This window comes from Musa acuminata, chromosome BXJ3-4 (assembly GCF_036884655.1).
Source record: "Musa acuminata AAA Group cultivar baxijiao chromosome BXJ3-4, Cavendish_Baxijiao_AAA, whole genome shotgun sequence".
NCBI classification, from domain to species: Eukaryota; Viridiplantae; Streptophyta; class Magnoliopsida; order Zingiberales; family Musaceae; genus Musa; species Musa acuminata.
The window spans coordinates 988,709-1,006,138 of NC_088352.1; the positions used below are offsets into that span (position 1 = coordinate 988,709).

The window sequence follows — 17,430 nt, forward strand, 5'->3', positions numbered from 1 at the left end:
AACAATAGAAATGATTTTTGAGAAGTAATCAGAAATAGTTTCAGAAGTACCTTGTTGTGATTTCTCAAACTCGGCTCGTAAAACTTGTAGACGAAGTTTCTTTACCTTATCAACACCTCCGAATGCTCTTTGAAGCATTTCCCAAGCCTCCTTTGAAGTATTTGCTGGAGCGATGATCTCGAACATTGTATCATCAAGGCCTTGGTAAATTGTGAACAAAGCCTTTTTCTCCTTCTTCCTTCTTTCTTTGAGTTGTTTTCTTCCTTCTGCATTCATTGCTCCTTCTTCTGCTGGACTTGGTTCAACAAATTCATCTTCTACAAACTCCCATACATCTTGGGAGCCTAGAAGAACCTTCATTTGGATGCACCATATGTCATAATTTTCTTTTGTCAATCTGGGGATCTGGAGTTGGATGGCACTTGAGGAAGAAGTCATAGCTTAACCTATGCTCTGATACCAAATGTTGATGTTGATAGGAAGAGAGGATAGAGATATCAAATAGAGGAAGAGTATGACAAGCTTTCAATCTTCTATATTTCTCTCAAGAAAAACTCTTTACAAATTTCAGAAACTCTATTCCACTCATGACCCAACATATGGGGTTTATATAGTCCCCAAAGATACATTATATTAATTGTATTCAAGATGAATCATTCTCTTTCAAGAAACCCTTTCAAGAATCAATAACCAATTTGACTTATCCTTCTATAGACTTTTAATCCATTTTTTCTTCTTGTTGTAATGATTCTCCCACTTGATGCAATGAACCTTTTTTTATGATACTTGAACAAGTTTAATTCCAACATCGATGACAGTAATCCAAAGAAAAAAAAGAGCTTTGATTTTTATTTTCTTGTCATTACAATCAAAATGATGTGCCGAGAAGAAATAGCAACTCATTAACATTTTTCTCTCCATCATTAATTTTCTAAACTGGTGTCGTTTACGTAGGGGTTGACTCCGTGAACCAACCATTATGCCAAGGATTCGGCAAAACAAGGAATCACATGTGAAATTATCACCAATCTCAATCATATCTCTGCAGATCATAGAAATGGGTCAATGGATAATATAGAATACAAAACCAAGACTCGTAGCATCTTGACTAATAATATCAACCTCCTTGTCTTTATCTCTTTCGATATTGATATTTCTTCAAATCCAACAGATCCCTCGTTTCAATTCTAGTGCTGGAATAAAGAGAGCATGGACCACTAAGTAGAGTAGGATCTTTGTTGGAAGTAGCGAAGGTGGATCATAAAGCAGAGAAGCTTGTAAAGATACGTGTTCGATAATCCAATGACCGACCGAGCATGCAGTGCTAGTGAACGAAAGAAACACGTCGATCGAAAGGAAATATGCAATTTTTTTGCATATATGAAGTTGTTATCATCTCCCATGCATCGGAGAATGGTGTTACTAGCAATTTTGAGTCTCCTTTTTGCATTGAGTTAGTTCAATACACGGCATGACATCGAAATCATAAACAATATAAAGCATTGCAAATGAAAGGAGAGGAAAAGTGAAAGAGAAAAAGTGAGAAAGTGTCAAAGGATGAGGACTCAAAAATTTTGAGCAAAAGGATGAACTTTGTTTCACAGTTAAGAAAGGAACCCCCCCAAAAAAAAAGATAAAAAGCTAAAGCTGCATACGATTTCTGTTTCTAGAGAAGAACCCATCGGTGGTGTGGCTTTTGCAATCATAGCTGCAGCTCTTCGACCAGAGGTCCAGAATGACAGCCAGGGAAACCAAACATAATAACTCCATCTAAGATAACTTGCTTCTTCAATGGATCTTTCACTTGGAGCCTCGTACAAGTCTACGACTCGAAGAATACCGAAATGAGATTAGTTTAATAACCACCATGATTTTAGCAACAAAAGACAAGGAAGATCCGATTTTAGCAATATATAGGGTTTCGCCTATCCGATGGTGTGGCCTGTCTGTTGTGCACCACCCATGAGCCTCGACAAGTAAGATACCATCCTACAATAATATCAACTTTGATAATAAGAATTATAAGATGATCAATTCGAACACCAGATTCACGTATATCATTTGAAGAATTATTTAACAAGTTGATTGATTCTTAAACACATTTGAAAAGAGAAAAAAAAAATGACAATACTATGATAAGATAGCCAAGTTAGTCAAAAAAAAAATTCAAAAGAAAGAATAATCAAAGTAATAAAAATTTTAATAAAAGATCAAATAACATATTTCTTGTACATGTGAGATAACACAGTAAAGTCATTGTACTATTAACCCTTTAATCATAGTAACAACTTCAACTCAAATAAGAAATAACTTATGCTACTACTATTAGCACCTCTGGCATCCCAACAATAACAATTTGAGTTTTTTTTCAACTTGTTTCTCGTAAAAAATTTCAACATTGGGGTATCTTTGATCCGAGACTAGAATAAAGACAACATCTACGAGTCATTGTCAGCTTCACAAATCACTTAGCCAATCGCTCTTATTTCAGTTACTAATCCAATCGATGTATAACATCGTCATCTTGGTCATCCATCATCCTGCATTCAACAACAATTACATATAACCAGGATTATTTAAAATATATATTTAAAGGCGAATCAGTCTTATTATCGTGATCTCATCACGATCCAATTCTCATTGCGCAAATCAATGAATATCACAATATATGCAACAAACAACATAAAATGAGAAAATATTAATAAATAATAATAAGCAAAAAGATTTCACAACTTATTAGACATATCATCACTCACGTGACTAGCTTGTAGGGCACCTATGGCTAGCATGTCTTCTATATTTCGCTCCAAATCATTTGAAATTATCGATACCGATGTCTAGGGCCTTACCCCTACCATTTCTTTTGACAATTTTAGATTTTATATTATTTTTATAAATTATATATAGTTATACCCTCTCAAATATAAATCTGAAGTCACCATAATATTTACTCACTTTAGATAGATGATCGAGAATTTCTTTCACTCTGCCACTAAAATAGTTTACTCTGATGGAGAAGGTGAATACTAAGCCCTAAGAACCTACTTCTCATCCTATGGTATACAATATCTTAAGTCACCACCAGTCGAACGAAAGCATACTCACCTTTTACACTGAGTATCGATATATAGTTAAAATTGGTCTCATCCTTTTACACTAAAACCATGGGCCTTCAACAAAGAGAACCACTCCAATAATCATACATCACTGTATCCGTATGGGTACATCTCATGCTCTACTCTCTACTACGTATTGGTCTGTAGTAAAACGAGTCCTGTAGTATCTAAAAAGCACTTTTAATCATGGATTTCTTCTTTGTAAATACTCATTAGTTCATCTTCATGCCTTTGTCGATATTGACTACATATATAATATTGTGATAGAACATTTACATTAGTTTATATTATCTTCCTTAGAGCAAATCCAATCAATTAAAGTTTTAAGAAAAAGAAAATAGTTGTAAGATCCACTATTGAAGCTGAATATCGAGTCATCACCACTAACGCTGTAGAACTCAATTGGATCACCAATTTGCTATAGGAACTTGACATCACCTTCAAATCTACTCCTGCAATATACTATAATAATGTTAGTACCACTTACTTGTGCATCGATCCAATATTTCACTCATGCATAAAACGTATTCTCATCGACTTCCACTTCATAAAGATCAAATTGTCAGGCATAAACTATGTGTGTTTCTCATGTACATACTTCTAATCAACTAGTAGATTCCCTTACAAAGCCTCTCGCCCATAAGATATTTCAATTATATCAGTCTAAGATTTGCATATTTACAAAAGCTCAATCTTATAAGAGCATCATAGAAAATTATGATAGAAAATCATGATATAGACATATATGGAATAACATTCCTACTTTCTTATATCCTGAATAAATCTATGATTTAAGGATTAATCATAGATTTAACTGTATGATTTGAGTGATTAATTAAATCAATCTCTCCCTTAAAATCTATATAAATACTCATCACTTCAACCAATAAAATTTATTCCTTTTACAATATATTCTTCGATTCTATAAACTCAGCGTTAGTATGGAGATTGACTCAACTTTACGCCCTATGTTAGCATAAGGGAGTGCATCGTAACTGCGATGTCCAGTGATTCGATGCACATACATAATACCAATCGATGACTTGGTGTGACCGTCTCACAAATTAACCGTTGCTTCAATTCGATGATCTCTCAGCTTATCATTAAAAGGCTTCCCCCCGTGAGAAAAATACTTTCTTATCATTTTCAAATCCATTGAATCTCTACTATTTCAAGCATCGGAATTTTTCGTTTTTTTTCTAATCAAAGGACTCATTCGCCAAATCCCTCGTCTCTTGACATTGAACCTGTGGCAATCTCTGAAGCTACTAGGCCCAAGTTAAATCCAAATCAATGACATGATTTGAGCAGTTTTATTTTTGGGGAGTTGATCCTGGAATTTGTATCCTAAGTTTCCTCTGCTGTTCTTAGTTTCTGAATCAAATTCAAATTTCAAGACCAGATTTGAGTTCAACGTAGGCATAATCTGTGATGATTGGAATTGTTTTGTCCAGGGAATGAAAAAGAGGAGCAGTAGTTGATGTCTTGTGCACATACAGTAGTTTCTGATTTGTTATTGCAATTTTGCATTAACTCGAGTGGTGATGACAAACTGTAGCTTTCATTTCTGTGGATATCAACTTTGCAGATAGATTTCAGACAGAATCAAGCAACAAGAATAGTCTTTTAGCTTTACCAGCAACAAGTATAATTCCTTAGCTTTAGCATCAACCATCAGCTTAATTGGAAGATACTGTGGATCTCAACTGTGTTTTCTGCCTGGGAGAAAATGTTTTAACTCCTTTTTCAGGGCATCCAGCTTAATTGGCCAAGGAAATAATTCTCAACATGTAGATTTTTCTTTTTGTTTTAAGACTGTGTGCTCTTCATCATGCTTTGATTGCCTCTTATGATTTGTGACAGACACAACATAATGAACGATCGACTGATCATAAGCAACAGATTGGTCCAGAAGAAAAAACAGTCTATTCTTAACTAGGATATGTCATTTACGTGGCTGCTCCATATCCTCTAACCTAACAGTCTAATTTATTCTCATTCTGGGTGCAACTTATCTCTTGTCATTACTCACTCCAATAATAGATTAAAGAATGCTAACTATACTCCTAGGTCTAACCCTAACCATGAAAATAGCTTCTACCACAATTAAGAACTAATATCCCTCAAAACATACTTTCACTTCGAATCTGCCACTATCTTTTGTTTGCCTGCTTTGTGATAAAGCAAAAGCAGGAAGAAAAAGCAAGGAAAAGAAGGAAAGGAAGAAGAAAATGTTAAATAAATGATGGGTGGAAAGGAAGGTAAACAAAGGGAAAGGTTTCTCAAAGCATGTATCCATGCCTCTAAACAAAGGCCTGTGCTTTCTTCTCCAAACCTCAGCCAGAAAGCAGAAAAGAAGCAAAGTGTCTAAAGGTTGACCTGGGCTACAGGAAGAGGGGCGGGGAGGAAAGAGGAGGATGGGGAGTGCGCAAACCCTAAGTTTTTAAGCATGAATGGAGGGAGTCATCAGATATCCTTGGTGCAGCGAATGATGGGAGGAAGCCCTAGTTTGTGGACCTTGAACAACCTGATGCCACCATCTCAGGAGATGTCTGCCGTATTTGCCTCTTCCTCCACTTCTTCTTCTCCTTCTTCTTCTTCTTCGTTGTCCTCCTTGGTGATTCCTAAATGCTCAAAGCCAGCTAGTTTCATCCCCGTGATCCCTTGCCGTGAAAACCAAGACCTGCCTGTGTCATGGAGCCAACTGTTGCTGTAATTATCTCTCTCTCTTTCTCTCTCTCTCTCTCTCTCTCTCTCTCTCTCTCTCTCTCTCTCTCTCTCTGTAGATATATATATATATATACAGAGAGAGAGAGAGAGAGAAATTTCGTGTTTTCTGGATATATGTGTCCGTATTGGTGGGTGTGTTATGGTGTTTGCATGCTTTAAGTGCTTCTTCATTTATGCAGATCAGTAGAAGTTTTTTGATGACTTTTACTGTCTCTTGAATTATATGAACAAAAATTCTAGTTGTCTCTGTGTTTTTTGTTGTTTGCATGCATGAAGTGCTTTTGTTTCTTGCAGATCAGTAAAAAGTGTTGACATGACTATGTGAACATATACTCTAGTTTTCTGATTGTCATGGTGGATGTAGAACTTACGGTGGGGGATTGGTGGAGGAAGAGGATAAGTGCACCGACACTCCTTACTCGGCCAAGAGGATGGAGAACTGGAAGGATCAAACCCTGTACACATCCACAAATACTCATATGGTTGATGTCAAACGCGAGGATGCACAAACTGGCAATGCCTATCACTATGGCAAAGATCAAGAAGCTCAGGCAGCTCGCTCTTCATGGAGTCGGGCAGTACCAGCTTCCTCTCCTCGGTCTTGTGTCACCACAAGTTTCAGCAGCAACATGTTAGAGTTCTTCTCAGATTGCAAGGGGCAGAGAAAGCATCACCAGTTCGACCACTCGGCTGAGGTGAGGAGGAGGAGAAGAAGATGAGGTTTTGCTGTGTATTATATATCCTCATTAACTATAATTTCATGCGATACTGCTTGCTCACCAAATAGCTAACCTGACTATTAAACCCTAACACACTTTGGCTAGCTTGATCTTTGCATTATTTTCCATGCTCTTCCTCTTCATGAGTTTCTTCACCTCAGATTCCCAGCACGTGTGCAAGTTCTTATTCTGCTTTCTTCTTTTGCTTTCTTAGTGCAACAGCAATGTTGGTGTAGCTCTCAAGAAGGCTAGAGTTCAAGCATCCTCAGCACAGTCTCTTCTCAAGGTTCTCATTTGTGTGATCATCATAATTGCTCTCTCTCTCTCTCTCTCTCTCTCTCTCTCTCTCTCTCTCTCTCTCTCTCTCTCTAAAAAGGGAAATCTTATTGTATTTGATACAGCAGGAGAAAGTGTTTATACTGGTTTATCTGTATTGGCTTCAGGTTAGGAAGGAGAAGTTGGGAGATAGGATATCAGCTCTTCATCAACTGGTTTCTCCTTTCGGAAAGGTAGTACCATATTACATTCTCCTTAGATCAAGATGCATCATCACTGCCTGGTTGTTCGTGTTCTTTCTGCTGCTTCAACTTCCCTTTCCATGGCATTAATCCACAAGTTATTCTTCCTGATGATTAGAAAAAGAAGCTCTGACATCCCTCCTTTTGCAGACTGACACTGCGTCTGTACTCCTGGAAGCCATTGGCTACATCAGATTCCTCCACAGTCAAATCGAGGTCCTCTATGTGTGTGTGTGTGTGTGTGATTGAGAGCTGGCATGCGATAAAAGCTGCTGAAATGGCCATCTTTTAGTTATTGATGTCTTGTGGTGTCATGTGTTTCAGGGATTATACTCTTACCCAGCGTTTCTTTCATGCAGGCTTTGAGCTCCCCGTACCTGCGATCTGGATCAAGGAACACGACACTGTCTGTAAGCATCCAACATGGACCATTCCTTCACTCTTCCCAATGCTATTATCCCTTCTTTCCACCTCTTCCAAAGAAACATCAAGAAAATCTATCAAATAGAACATAGGCAGATAGCAGCAAATACTATATACATCATATGAGCTTAACACTAGCAGCTTTATCTTTCATCAAGAGCATCAACATTTCAGAATAAGATGATCTTATAATATTAATTCCATGAGTACCATCACTAAAATGCCATCTCCCACATGATCATCTACATCAACAGGATGCTGACGACGAGCCAAAGAACTTGAGGAGTCGAGGATTATGCCTGGTGCCAGTATCCTTCATATTAGATGTTGGCAACCACAATGGAGCTGATTTCTGGGCTCATAGCTTCGGAATGGGTTTCCGGTGAGCTGAAAACAAAAGCTTAGTCTTCATAAAAGTAAAGGAGAAGGGAGCTCACACCTCATCATGATCGAAGAACATGGAGCCCTTTTTGATGGCTTACTTGTACTTTATTTGTATGCGCAGACTTAGCATTACTGCAACTTTCAGTAGGATTAGAATGTGTGTAGACATCAGGAGATCATGGTTTCGTGAATTTTGGACGTGATATGAACTAATCGTCTCCTATAATTCATTTCAGCTACTAGACTGGCTATGTTCAATGATAAAAATGCATCAAACGTAGCTGCAAAATAGTTACATTATTAGCTTGTACTGTGACCAGTGTAGCTCTGATCAGGAGAAACTCCTCTTTGTTTCCTATACACCATGACCCTTTCCGGATCCTGAATCGGTGCTTGCAATGGATCATCACCTGCATATCAATTTGTCATGACTCATATTCTAATGAGTTTATTCGAAGAAACTGTTGTTTTCACCGTAGCCAAATTCTTGAATGTCTTATGTTATTAGACAAAAATAAATTTAATTATGTTTTCATCGTGAACTAAATTTTAGTAGTCAACGTATTCTTTAAGTGACTCACGAAGGCACCAATAATACCAACAAAATAAAAATAAAACTTGTTGGCCCATATTATGAATGGATTCTGCAAAAAATTGTTGATATTTTTTTTTAGAGCATTTCAGTTTTCATTTTTGCTGCTAGAGAATTTTTTTTTTCATCTTTTAAAATTTTCTCCGCAAAAGTGAAGAGTCTTATTTACCAAAATTTTCATTTTGGTATCTTTTCGGTTCATAGGTTTCATTTCGACAAATTATAAATTAGTTCAAAGGTCGAAACGGTTTGAAGTTTTTTAATTACACCACCTAAGAAAATTATTAAAAAAAATCAAACTAGAGAAACAAATTTTAAACTTTAGATTTTTAATATTTTAGTACATTGGAATATGTAAAAGTTCAATTACATAGTTTTAGAATATAATGCAATGGATAAATCATTATTAATCCTCAAATTCTTTCATCATATTATCTATAAACGAGTTGTAGTCAGTGACCTAAATTACTTAATTTTGGAAAAAAAAAAATATAATATTTTAATCTATAACGTTAAATCATAAAATAACTTTAAAACATTGAAGATATCACTTAACAACTTTTACATAGCCTTTTAAAATTAGAAGATTAATTTCGAGATCCTAAAAGTCTCTAAAAAGTCAATCGTAGAACCTATAATATAATGATCTATCTTTCATCAGTTACTAATAATTCAAATTTTACGTAAAGTGATAGGTTTCCTTAATTTGGCTTTTTCTTCTATGAAGAAAAGAAAAAAAAAATCTACAAGAAAAAGACCGAAGGATGGAAAGAACGTAGACTAAAAATGAACAGAGAAAAATAAGAAGAAGAAGAACTAATGTAGAAGGAAGAAGAAGAACTAATGTAGAAGGAAGAAGAAGGTGATAGAAAGAGTTATTCTCTCTTGCTACATAATGTTTATGTGATGTCCACGAGTAACTTAGTTTGTGCTCCTAATGATTTGAACCTGACATGTATCGAATTCATGAATCCTATGTAAACGATGGACGGGCATCGAGTCACAAAACGATCTAACATAAGAGCTCTCTACATTCGGATCGAGTTAAGATTGGCTATGGAGGAGACGTCCAATCTCCTTATGTTGGGCTTTATGTTGTGTTGGGAGTTGAGGTACATAACATTTGGGCCAAGCTAGTATGGTCGAGTTTGGAATCGGAATCCATTTTGATTCACCATTTTAATTTTGAATTGGAATTTTCTATTTCATTTTTTTTTATTTCTAATAAAATATCCCTCCAGTTAGCTATTTATTAAGCTGTCGAAAGGGGTAGTAAATCAGACTTCTATTCGGTTCGGAACTATTAATCTAGTTCAATTTAATTCCCTATCATTTTAAATTATTTATCTACGCTACTCATGTGAGCATCCATTCAATAACCCGAGTCATTACAATTATAAATCATAATTATAAATAAATATAAAATTTTAAATACCTAAATGCTCTTGATATTGTTTCCAATTAGCTGGATAAAATATAATAATAAATAATTTTAAAGAGTTACTAATAAGCTGACACTCAACAAGTTTTGTGCTGATACAAAAAAAAAAAAAAAAACAAGTAATTTAGGAGAGATATATGCAAATAGATTTGTGAGGAATATATGTGAAAGATGTTTCTATAAGGATAGCTCCTTATTTTTATCCTTTTTAGGGATCAAAATGTCAGAAAAAAAAAGAGAGAGAAAAAGACCGATATATACATGTGGGGGAGTCGTCCACTAAGTAGTCTCGGGAATGGCATTTCTGTGAATTTGACAGACTGTGGTTCCTGGTTGCTTGTTTCACACGATTCATTCTCCCGCCATCCCCTCCCTTTCCCGCCACTTCCATTTGGCTTCTCCTTTCTCTTTAATCCTCTGACGCCTCTTCCAATCTCTGTCCACGGTTACCATCAGGTGGGACGCTAAGAGGACGAGGAAGGCGAAGAGGAGAGGATAACGGGCGGAGAAAGAAGAAAACAAGATGTTCTATTCGCACACATTTCTCGCGAAGAAGAGTCCACTGGGCACGGTGTGGATCGCCGCTCACCTTGAGAGGCGGATCAAGAAGCCTCAGATCGACGCCATCGACATCCCTTCCTACGCCGGTGCACATCTCTCTCTCTCTCTCTCTCTGAGATTATCCTAGGGATACCCATTCTAGTTCTTCGCCTGGGACTAGCTTTCTGTATGCGTTGTGACCCGCTTCTCTGTAGTAAATAAATTAAATTTCCCGAAAGAAAGGCATCTTTGGAGAGAAGGGGGATTTTTTAATGTGATTTCTCAACTTGTGTGGTAAATTCTCCGATAAGATTGAATTCGTATGTCGAGGGAAATAGGTTGATTTCTATTATGTCTTTCCTTGATTAAATGTTAGTGTTGGATTGTGAACAATTGAGAATTTTCATTGGTTTGAAAGTTGTGATTTGGGAATCTGGTGTTGTATGCGTTAGTCTCACTGCAATCTTAAGCTACATTGATTTTGACGTATTTTCCTGTTTCATGAGAATAACTTCTGCGTGTTTTGTTAGCCGGTCCTTTGAAACCGAACTCTAAGATAGATTAAATATCCAATAAAAGGCATCTTTAGACAGAAAAAAAGGTTTTTTATTTTTTAAAGTGACTTCTCTGTTTCCGTTGAAATTTTTTTATTTGAAGTCAGAATTCTGAGCTTCGAGGGATTCACAGCAACCGTAGGATGATAATGAGTTAATATATTGGTGAAGAAAAGATTGTTTCTCTTATTTTCTTCCTTGTTGAATTGTTAGTGTTGGATAGTGATAAATTGGTTGTTTTGATAGGCTAAAAGTTGTTTTTTGGAGAAATCCTGTGTTGGTATACATTAGTCCCTCTCTTGCTTTATGATTTTTTTTTTGCATCTTTTCTTGTTCTATGAGACAAACATCCGCTTTGAAAATTAAATACTTTAATATCTAATGCTTGTTTGTCTTGTATTGTATGCGTTTTGATAGAGTGCATTATGTTCCCTGAAGTTCCCATTGCTCTGAGATTGTCGGGACATCTTCTACTTGGTCTCGTCAGAATATACTCATGGAAGGTCAATTACCTCTTCCGGGACTGCAACAGAATGCTGACTGATATAAGGATAGCGGTCAGTTCGATTCAAGTCAATCTGCTGGTAGATGCAGATCGAGCTCCCTTTGAGTCTGTGACATTGCCTGAGACCTTCGAGCTTGATGCCTTGGAATTAGATGAATCGGTTTACCAGATAGAGTATGGGAATTTTTTTTTCTCTGCAATCTATATACATGGTAAGTGTGTGTCAGCTGTTTCTAACCAAGCTTCTTCTTATGCTTAACAACAGTGGCCCTGACAATCACCGGAAAGATTATGAGCAAATAACCTTGACAGGTTTGTTGTTACTCACCTTTTTCCTCCTGGGTAAATTGGCAGTATATTCAGAGATTTGGAATTTGCTCACATGGTAGTACTTATGTTACTAGATGAATTTTCGTTGGGACAAGATCAGTACGTGGCTTTCTATATCAATGAGGTATTAGCTTTTTAGGTTTCATATGCTTTATCACCCTTCTTCCTATTTTAGAAGTCCAGATATTCATGCTCTCATTTGGATTTCTTGGACTAGGGTAACAGAACCGACTCATCAACTCAGAAAGGGACAATAAATGTTGGTGCTGGACCCATGGTGGAAGAGTATGGTCTTATGACTTTGTTTTATTTGAAACTATTTTGTATATTTTTCTGACAGTGTCTTTTCATGCAGTGTGCTGCCACCATTTGATGTTGGTTTGGATGTTATGTCTACCCCAGTTATTAATTCTGCATCTTTTATGGATCCCGGTTCAGATAATCAAGCAAACAGTTCCTTCCAGACTTTTGATGGAAGCAATGCTCAAGAATTTCCTGATATTGAGGTTATGCGTGAAGCTGTACATAACTCTGGACCAGAAAGCCTTTTAGACTTGGATGATACCAGCAATGATCTTGGTAGACTTAGTGAACATTCTGCTTCTTTGACAAGGAGAAAAGACAGTCTTTCCCCTATACTGGAAGATGTTTTGGCTTCTGGAGAGGAATCTTTGCCTTCACCAACTCATGCCAAAGCACCAACTGTTGCATCAGTAGACAATTCCAATTTGTTTAATAGAGAGGTTTCTTTAGGTTAGTCTTTGCCCATGTCTTAATTGTTATGTGATTAATTTTTTTTTTGTTGCCCAACAACTTGGCAAATCATCATTATTAGTATTTGTCAATGGTGATGCTTTTACAGCACCTTATTTTTTCTATCCTTCTTGACTCTTGGATAGATCAGCCCTTGCCTGACTTGGAGCTGCAGCCATCACCTCCTGTCAGGGAGCAAAACACAAAAAGAAGAAAGAGAAAACAATTGTATGACGAGAAAATAGTGTTGAGTAATGCGTAAGTATCATCCTTCTAAGCAATCTTTAATTTTCTATGTTGAAATTCCGTATTTGTCATATCTTGCATTACCTCACATTGACCTTAGCACATAAGCTCAATGTGAAAATATCATTAGTTATACAAAATGTTGAACAGGCAATTGTAATGTCTTTCTTTTGTCACATGAATCTCCTGAAGGTTAGATTCAAAAAAGTATTTGCTGTAAATATATATGGCTAATATTTGTAAATAAGATTATCAATAAATAGGATCTTGTGGTTGATGGATACATGGGTGTAATTTTGTTCTTTATCTCAAACATATATGGGTGGATCTAACATCATAATGTCCTATATTCAGAAGTTGGAAATTGAGCTAGCTTTGAGTCTTTATTTGTTGGCAGCTGTTTCATCATGAATGGATCCTGGGTATACTTTTCCAGTGTAGACTGAATCATTGAAGCATGCCTCTTCCCTCAAATAAAGGCGTTTCTTGCGTTATGACATGGGAGTTGTGATGAAGTGGGAGTGACACAAATGACCATAAGCAATTATGACATTAAATTTTAATTTATAAGTGATATATGAAAATTATGTTTGTTTATTCATGTAAAAGTAATCATTTTACTTGATGGTCTAACTTTTATGTATAATATTGAAAATCCCAATCTATGAGAATTCTTATGTTCTTAAATTATAAACAGTGCCATAGATTGGGATGATTAAAAGTTACTCTAGCTTACCCTGAATTCATCCTTTTGGTGAGGGCCATGTTGAAGGATACTTTATTGTAGAAGATTAGTTCTTTATTAAGTTCCATATCTGAGTTTATTTACGAAGTACTTATGGTTAATATGATTTACTTGATCTTTCCTATGATTTTCCAAGATCACATAATAGATCACAAGAATATGTTTTCTCATCCCAGTTTTGAATCTTTCAGAGGTGTAATGCCTGTCAGATGTGATTATGCGCCTGGAATGTGATTATACCTTTACATGAAGAATTATTAGGATGTCCATTGATTTTGAGCACCTTAAGTTCAATAAGCCTTGCATTTCGAGAAATGAGTGTCCATGGCTAACTCTTTTCATGAATCTCTAGTCAATTAAGTATTCTGAGTCACTGATCCGTAATATATGGAATTTGATTGAGACCATTGTAATTATTTTATGTACTTACAGATACCAATATCACATGGAAAGAAAAACTGTAGAACAGATGAGTTCTGCTTTTGAATAATTAAAAATATCTTGGGCTATAAGTTGTTTATTGAGTTCCAAAAGCAAAGGTTGAATTTGTTCTTTTCATTTCAATGAAAATCTGGTGTTTCATTTGTAGCCATAGACAGATTTGAATATTTCTGAGTTTCAGATTAATCAGTGGGTTTTCCAATTCTTGTTTCCTGTTTTAATCTTTTTTTTAAAAAAATCTGAATAGCATTGTTTTGCTTGTTGTTTCTTATACACAGTTTAAAATTTTGGAAAAGCTAAAGTTCAAAATTAGTTTATTTTTGGGTTCTTTGGAATCAATTTGGGTGAAATCTGGATTCAGTTTATTAGTTAACTAGTTATAATGAATTTGAAGACCTTGAACCTATGTATGTGAACATTGTGAAGGAAAACTGCAATATTTTCCAATTGGATTTGGTAACAATTTGGCATTAAGATTCTAGTGGTTCTAGTAATTTTATCTATTTGTTGGTGATGTTTCTCGAATCTTGTTAATGTCCCTTATATATTTCTTGTTGTTTCTATGAAAATTACATTATGTTTAACAGAGAAATCAAAAAGCAACTTGAAGACACTACCAAATTAGTTTGCAAACGGAGGAAGCTCCCATGTTCACACCTTGATATTTGGAGATTCCATAGAAAATGCCTCAGTGATCAAATTCTTTATGAACCCTTGCTATCTGGTGAGCTAATTTTTCCTTTTGTTGGCATTTGATGCCTCTTGCATTGATGCTATAATTTGTCTCACTATGTGGAATCATTTTTCTCCACAGGAATGTGTTATAATCTCCAGGAGTCTTTTAAAAGATGTTTTCCTCTTTCAAGCAATGATTCTGGCAACATGGAAACTTCACCAGGACCTGGAAATGCATCATCTGATTTTGCCTTGAATGACTTGGATATGGAACCTGAGCAGCCTCGATTTGATATGCATATTGAAAGAAACATAAATGAAATGATACCATCTCCATCTGCCGTAGGAGATATTACTCCCTTTAACACCACAACAGCAGGTTCGGGATCAGACTTCGGAAGAACTTTTGAGACAGAGATATTGCCAACTTTGGAAATGACTGAACCAGTTAGCTATGAGCCTGAGGCTAGTTTATTTCCTATGGAGGAAGAATCACCTCAAGATCACACGCCAAAAATTCCTAGTTTGCTGAGATCCGCAGAGAAGGAAGTAAGTCAATTAGTTCTTTGAAATTTGTAATAACAGTTCTTTAATTTTTTGCACAAGTTTGGCATATGATTTAAAGATTAAATTTCTGCTTAAAAAGCAAGGTTTGCTGTACCGGACTGTACCGCCCGGTATGGGTGGTACGTACCGGTCTGCTACAGTGCTCGATACACTTGGGTGTACCGAGCGGTATACCATACCGTACCGGTACCGAGCCCGGGTCGAAACGCCGATACGGTATGGTACGACGAACCTTGCTAAAAAGTAATATTTCAACTCCTGATGTTATTTTTCCTTCTAGGACTTATTTTTTCTGGAAGCAAGTAATGCATCATCAGGTATGTTACATATTTTTGCTACTTGCCACCTGGTGCTTAGCAATACTTCTCTATGACTGGATGTTTTGATTATATGACCTTAACTCCAGAATAATTGTATAGATTTTTCTCATATAGGCCATGAAGGAAATGAACCTGGAAGTTTATCTGCAAGGACCAGGTAAAAGAAATCTGTAAGGTGCATTTACTACTAGTTCAGCATGTTTTAACCATTTAAAACATGCTTGGTTATGGAAAACTCTTCATGGTGCAGGGCTGTGGCACAGTATCTTAAAGACCACTCGCCATCTCAGAGTCAAGATGACGAGCCAGGAGTTATTAGCATGAATAACATCTTAGAAGGGAAATCCAGAAAACAATGTGCAAGGATGTTCTTCGAGAGTTTGGTAACTAAATGCTTCTTGAATTTTTTTTAGTTTAGCTTCCTTGAAGAGTACAGCATGTAAAGGTCTAGCTCTTCTGTCACTTTTGTCCATTCATATATTATAGCATATTATGAAAACTTCCGGATATTCAATCCTTACAATGGAGCTGCTTAATAGGCAAACCTCACTTATTTTTATCTAGAAATTTATGCATGCATCACAGAGATCTTGTGTAGATCAGTAATTGAAGAACAATTACAAACTGGCAGAAAAATCTGTTTTTGACTCTGATTGCAATGGCAATCAGCCTCATACTCACGTGTAGGATGATGCCTTTTTTTATATTTTAAACTGTCACAAAGTGACTTAATTATTTTCTCTTGTTTATTCTGAATGGTGTTTTTTTTATTTTGTAGGTTTTGAAGAATTATGGGCTCATTGATGTGAGACAAGAAGAAGCCTATGGTGATATTCTAATTTCACCAATGCCCGCACTCTTGACTGCCAAATTTGAGTGAAAATGTTGGTTGTCTGCTAAACTTCCAAATTAAGGTAAAACTTTACCCAGCAGGAGTAAGACTCTGCAGCCTATTAATTGCTAGATTAATACTTCTAATAAGATGTGGATCACATATTAATTGCTAGATTAAGGTCTGCAAAATTTTCTGTTATTTTCAATGAGTAAAAGAAGTTAAGAATTCGTAGCTGCTTTTTCATAAAGCAATGAGTGGTACTGATGAAAAAACTAATCGAGTGACTTTAAAGTCTAATTCACATTTTTGTAGTTGTATTTTAATGAATTTACAAGTGTTAACTAGTCGCAATTTAAAGTCTAATTCACATCAGAATCTACCTTATGCTGCATTGAGGCATGCAGACTAAATATAGTCCAGACATAAAAATCAATATGATCCCTACTCAGTCCATATTGAGATAATGCAATTTGTTCCTCTTGTTTCTTTACATAGAAACCGTGTAGATATGATTGTCTATCCATGTTCTATATGCAGCATTTTTGTTGGGAAAACTTCATGGAATTGTGATGAAGAAACTGATGCTGTTCTCCTTAGTGAAACTAGAAGCTACAACACAGCTTTTTTCTGCTGGCACACAGTGACTACTACGTAAAGCAATCTCAGTGGTGGCCATTCCATGGAGGGATAATTATTGTTCATGACCTCGTCATTGTATAAATTAATTTTGTGGATCCAGTGTAGCTCCACTAAGTTTATTGTAATTTACATGCATAGTCTTTTATATATATATATATATATATATATATATATATATATATATATATCAATCATTGTTGAGAAAAGCTAGTTCTGTTCATTTTCTGTGCTGTAACTGGCCAAGCCAACCGAATAAGGAACGTATTTTGTAACTCTTGATCTTTGAGTGTAGTCTCAAAGGAAAAATCTTGAGGTAGTCTAGTCTCCTTCCTGTTTGCTTGCTCTTGGAAACTCATC

At 36.0% G+C, this 17,430-nt stretch overlaps 2 protein-coding genes across 2 annotated transcripts; both read left to right on the plus strand.

The window, feature by feature from the left end:
* Positions 1–5,363: 5,363 nt before the first annotated feature.
* Positions 5,364–8,148, plus strand: LOC103980375 (transcription factor bHLH133). The gene is made up of 7 exons (XM_009396763.3): positions 5,364–5,828; positions 6,211–6,541; positions 6,780–6,851; positions 7,009–7,074; positions 7,234–7,299; positions 7,443–7,493; positions 7,761–8,148. The coding sequence occupies exons 1-7, from the start codon at positions 5,566–5,568 to the stop codon at positions 7,890–7,892; spliced, it is 981 nt and encodes a 326-aa protein (XP_009395038.2). The 5' UTR covers positions 5,364–5,565; the 3' UTR covers positions 7,893–8,148.
* A 2,234-nt stretch (positions 8,149–10,382) lies between these two features.
* LOC135635044 (sister chromatid cohesion 1 protein 3-like) lies at positions 10,383–17,161 on the plus strand. The gene is made up of 14 exons (XM_065145847.1): positions 10,383–10,570; positions 11,435–11,696; positions 11,788–11,834; positions 11,927–11,976; positions 12,070–12,137; positions 12,208–12,605; positions 12,752–12,863; positions 14,625–14,761; positions 14,852–15,261; positions 15,560–15,596; positions 15,714–15,756; positions 15,850–15,982; positions 16,378–16,513; positions 16,972–17,161. The coding sequence occupies exons 1-13, from the start codon at positions 10,447–10,449 to the stop codon at positions 16,477–16,479; spliced, it is 1,923 nt and encodes a 640-aa protein (XP_065001919.1). The 5' UTR covers positions 10,383–10,446; the 3' UTR covers positions 16,480–16,513; positions 16,972–17,161.
* The last annotated feature ends 269 nt before the right edge of the window (positions 17,162–17,430 follow it).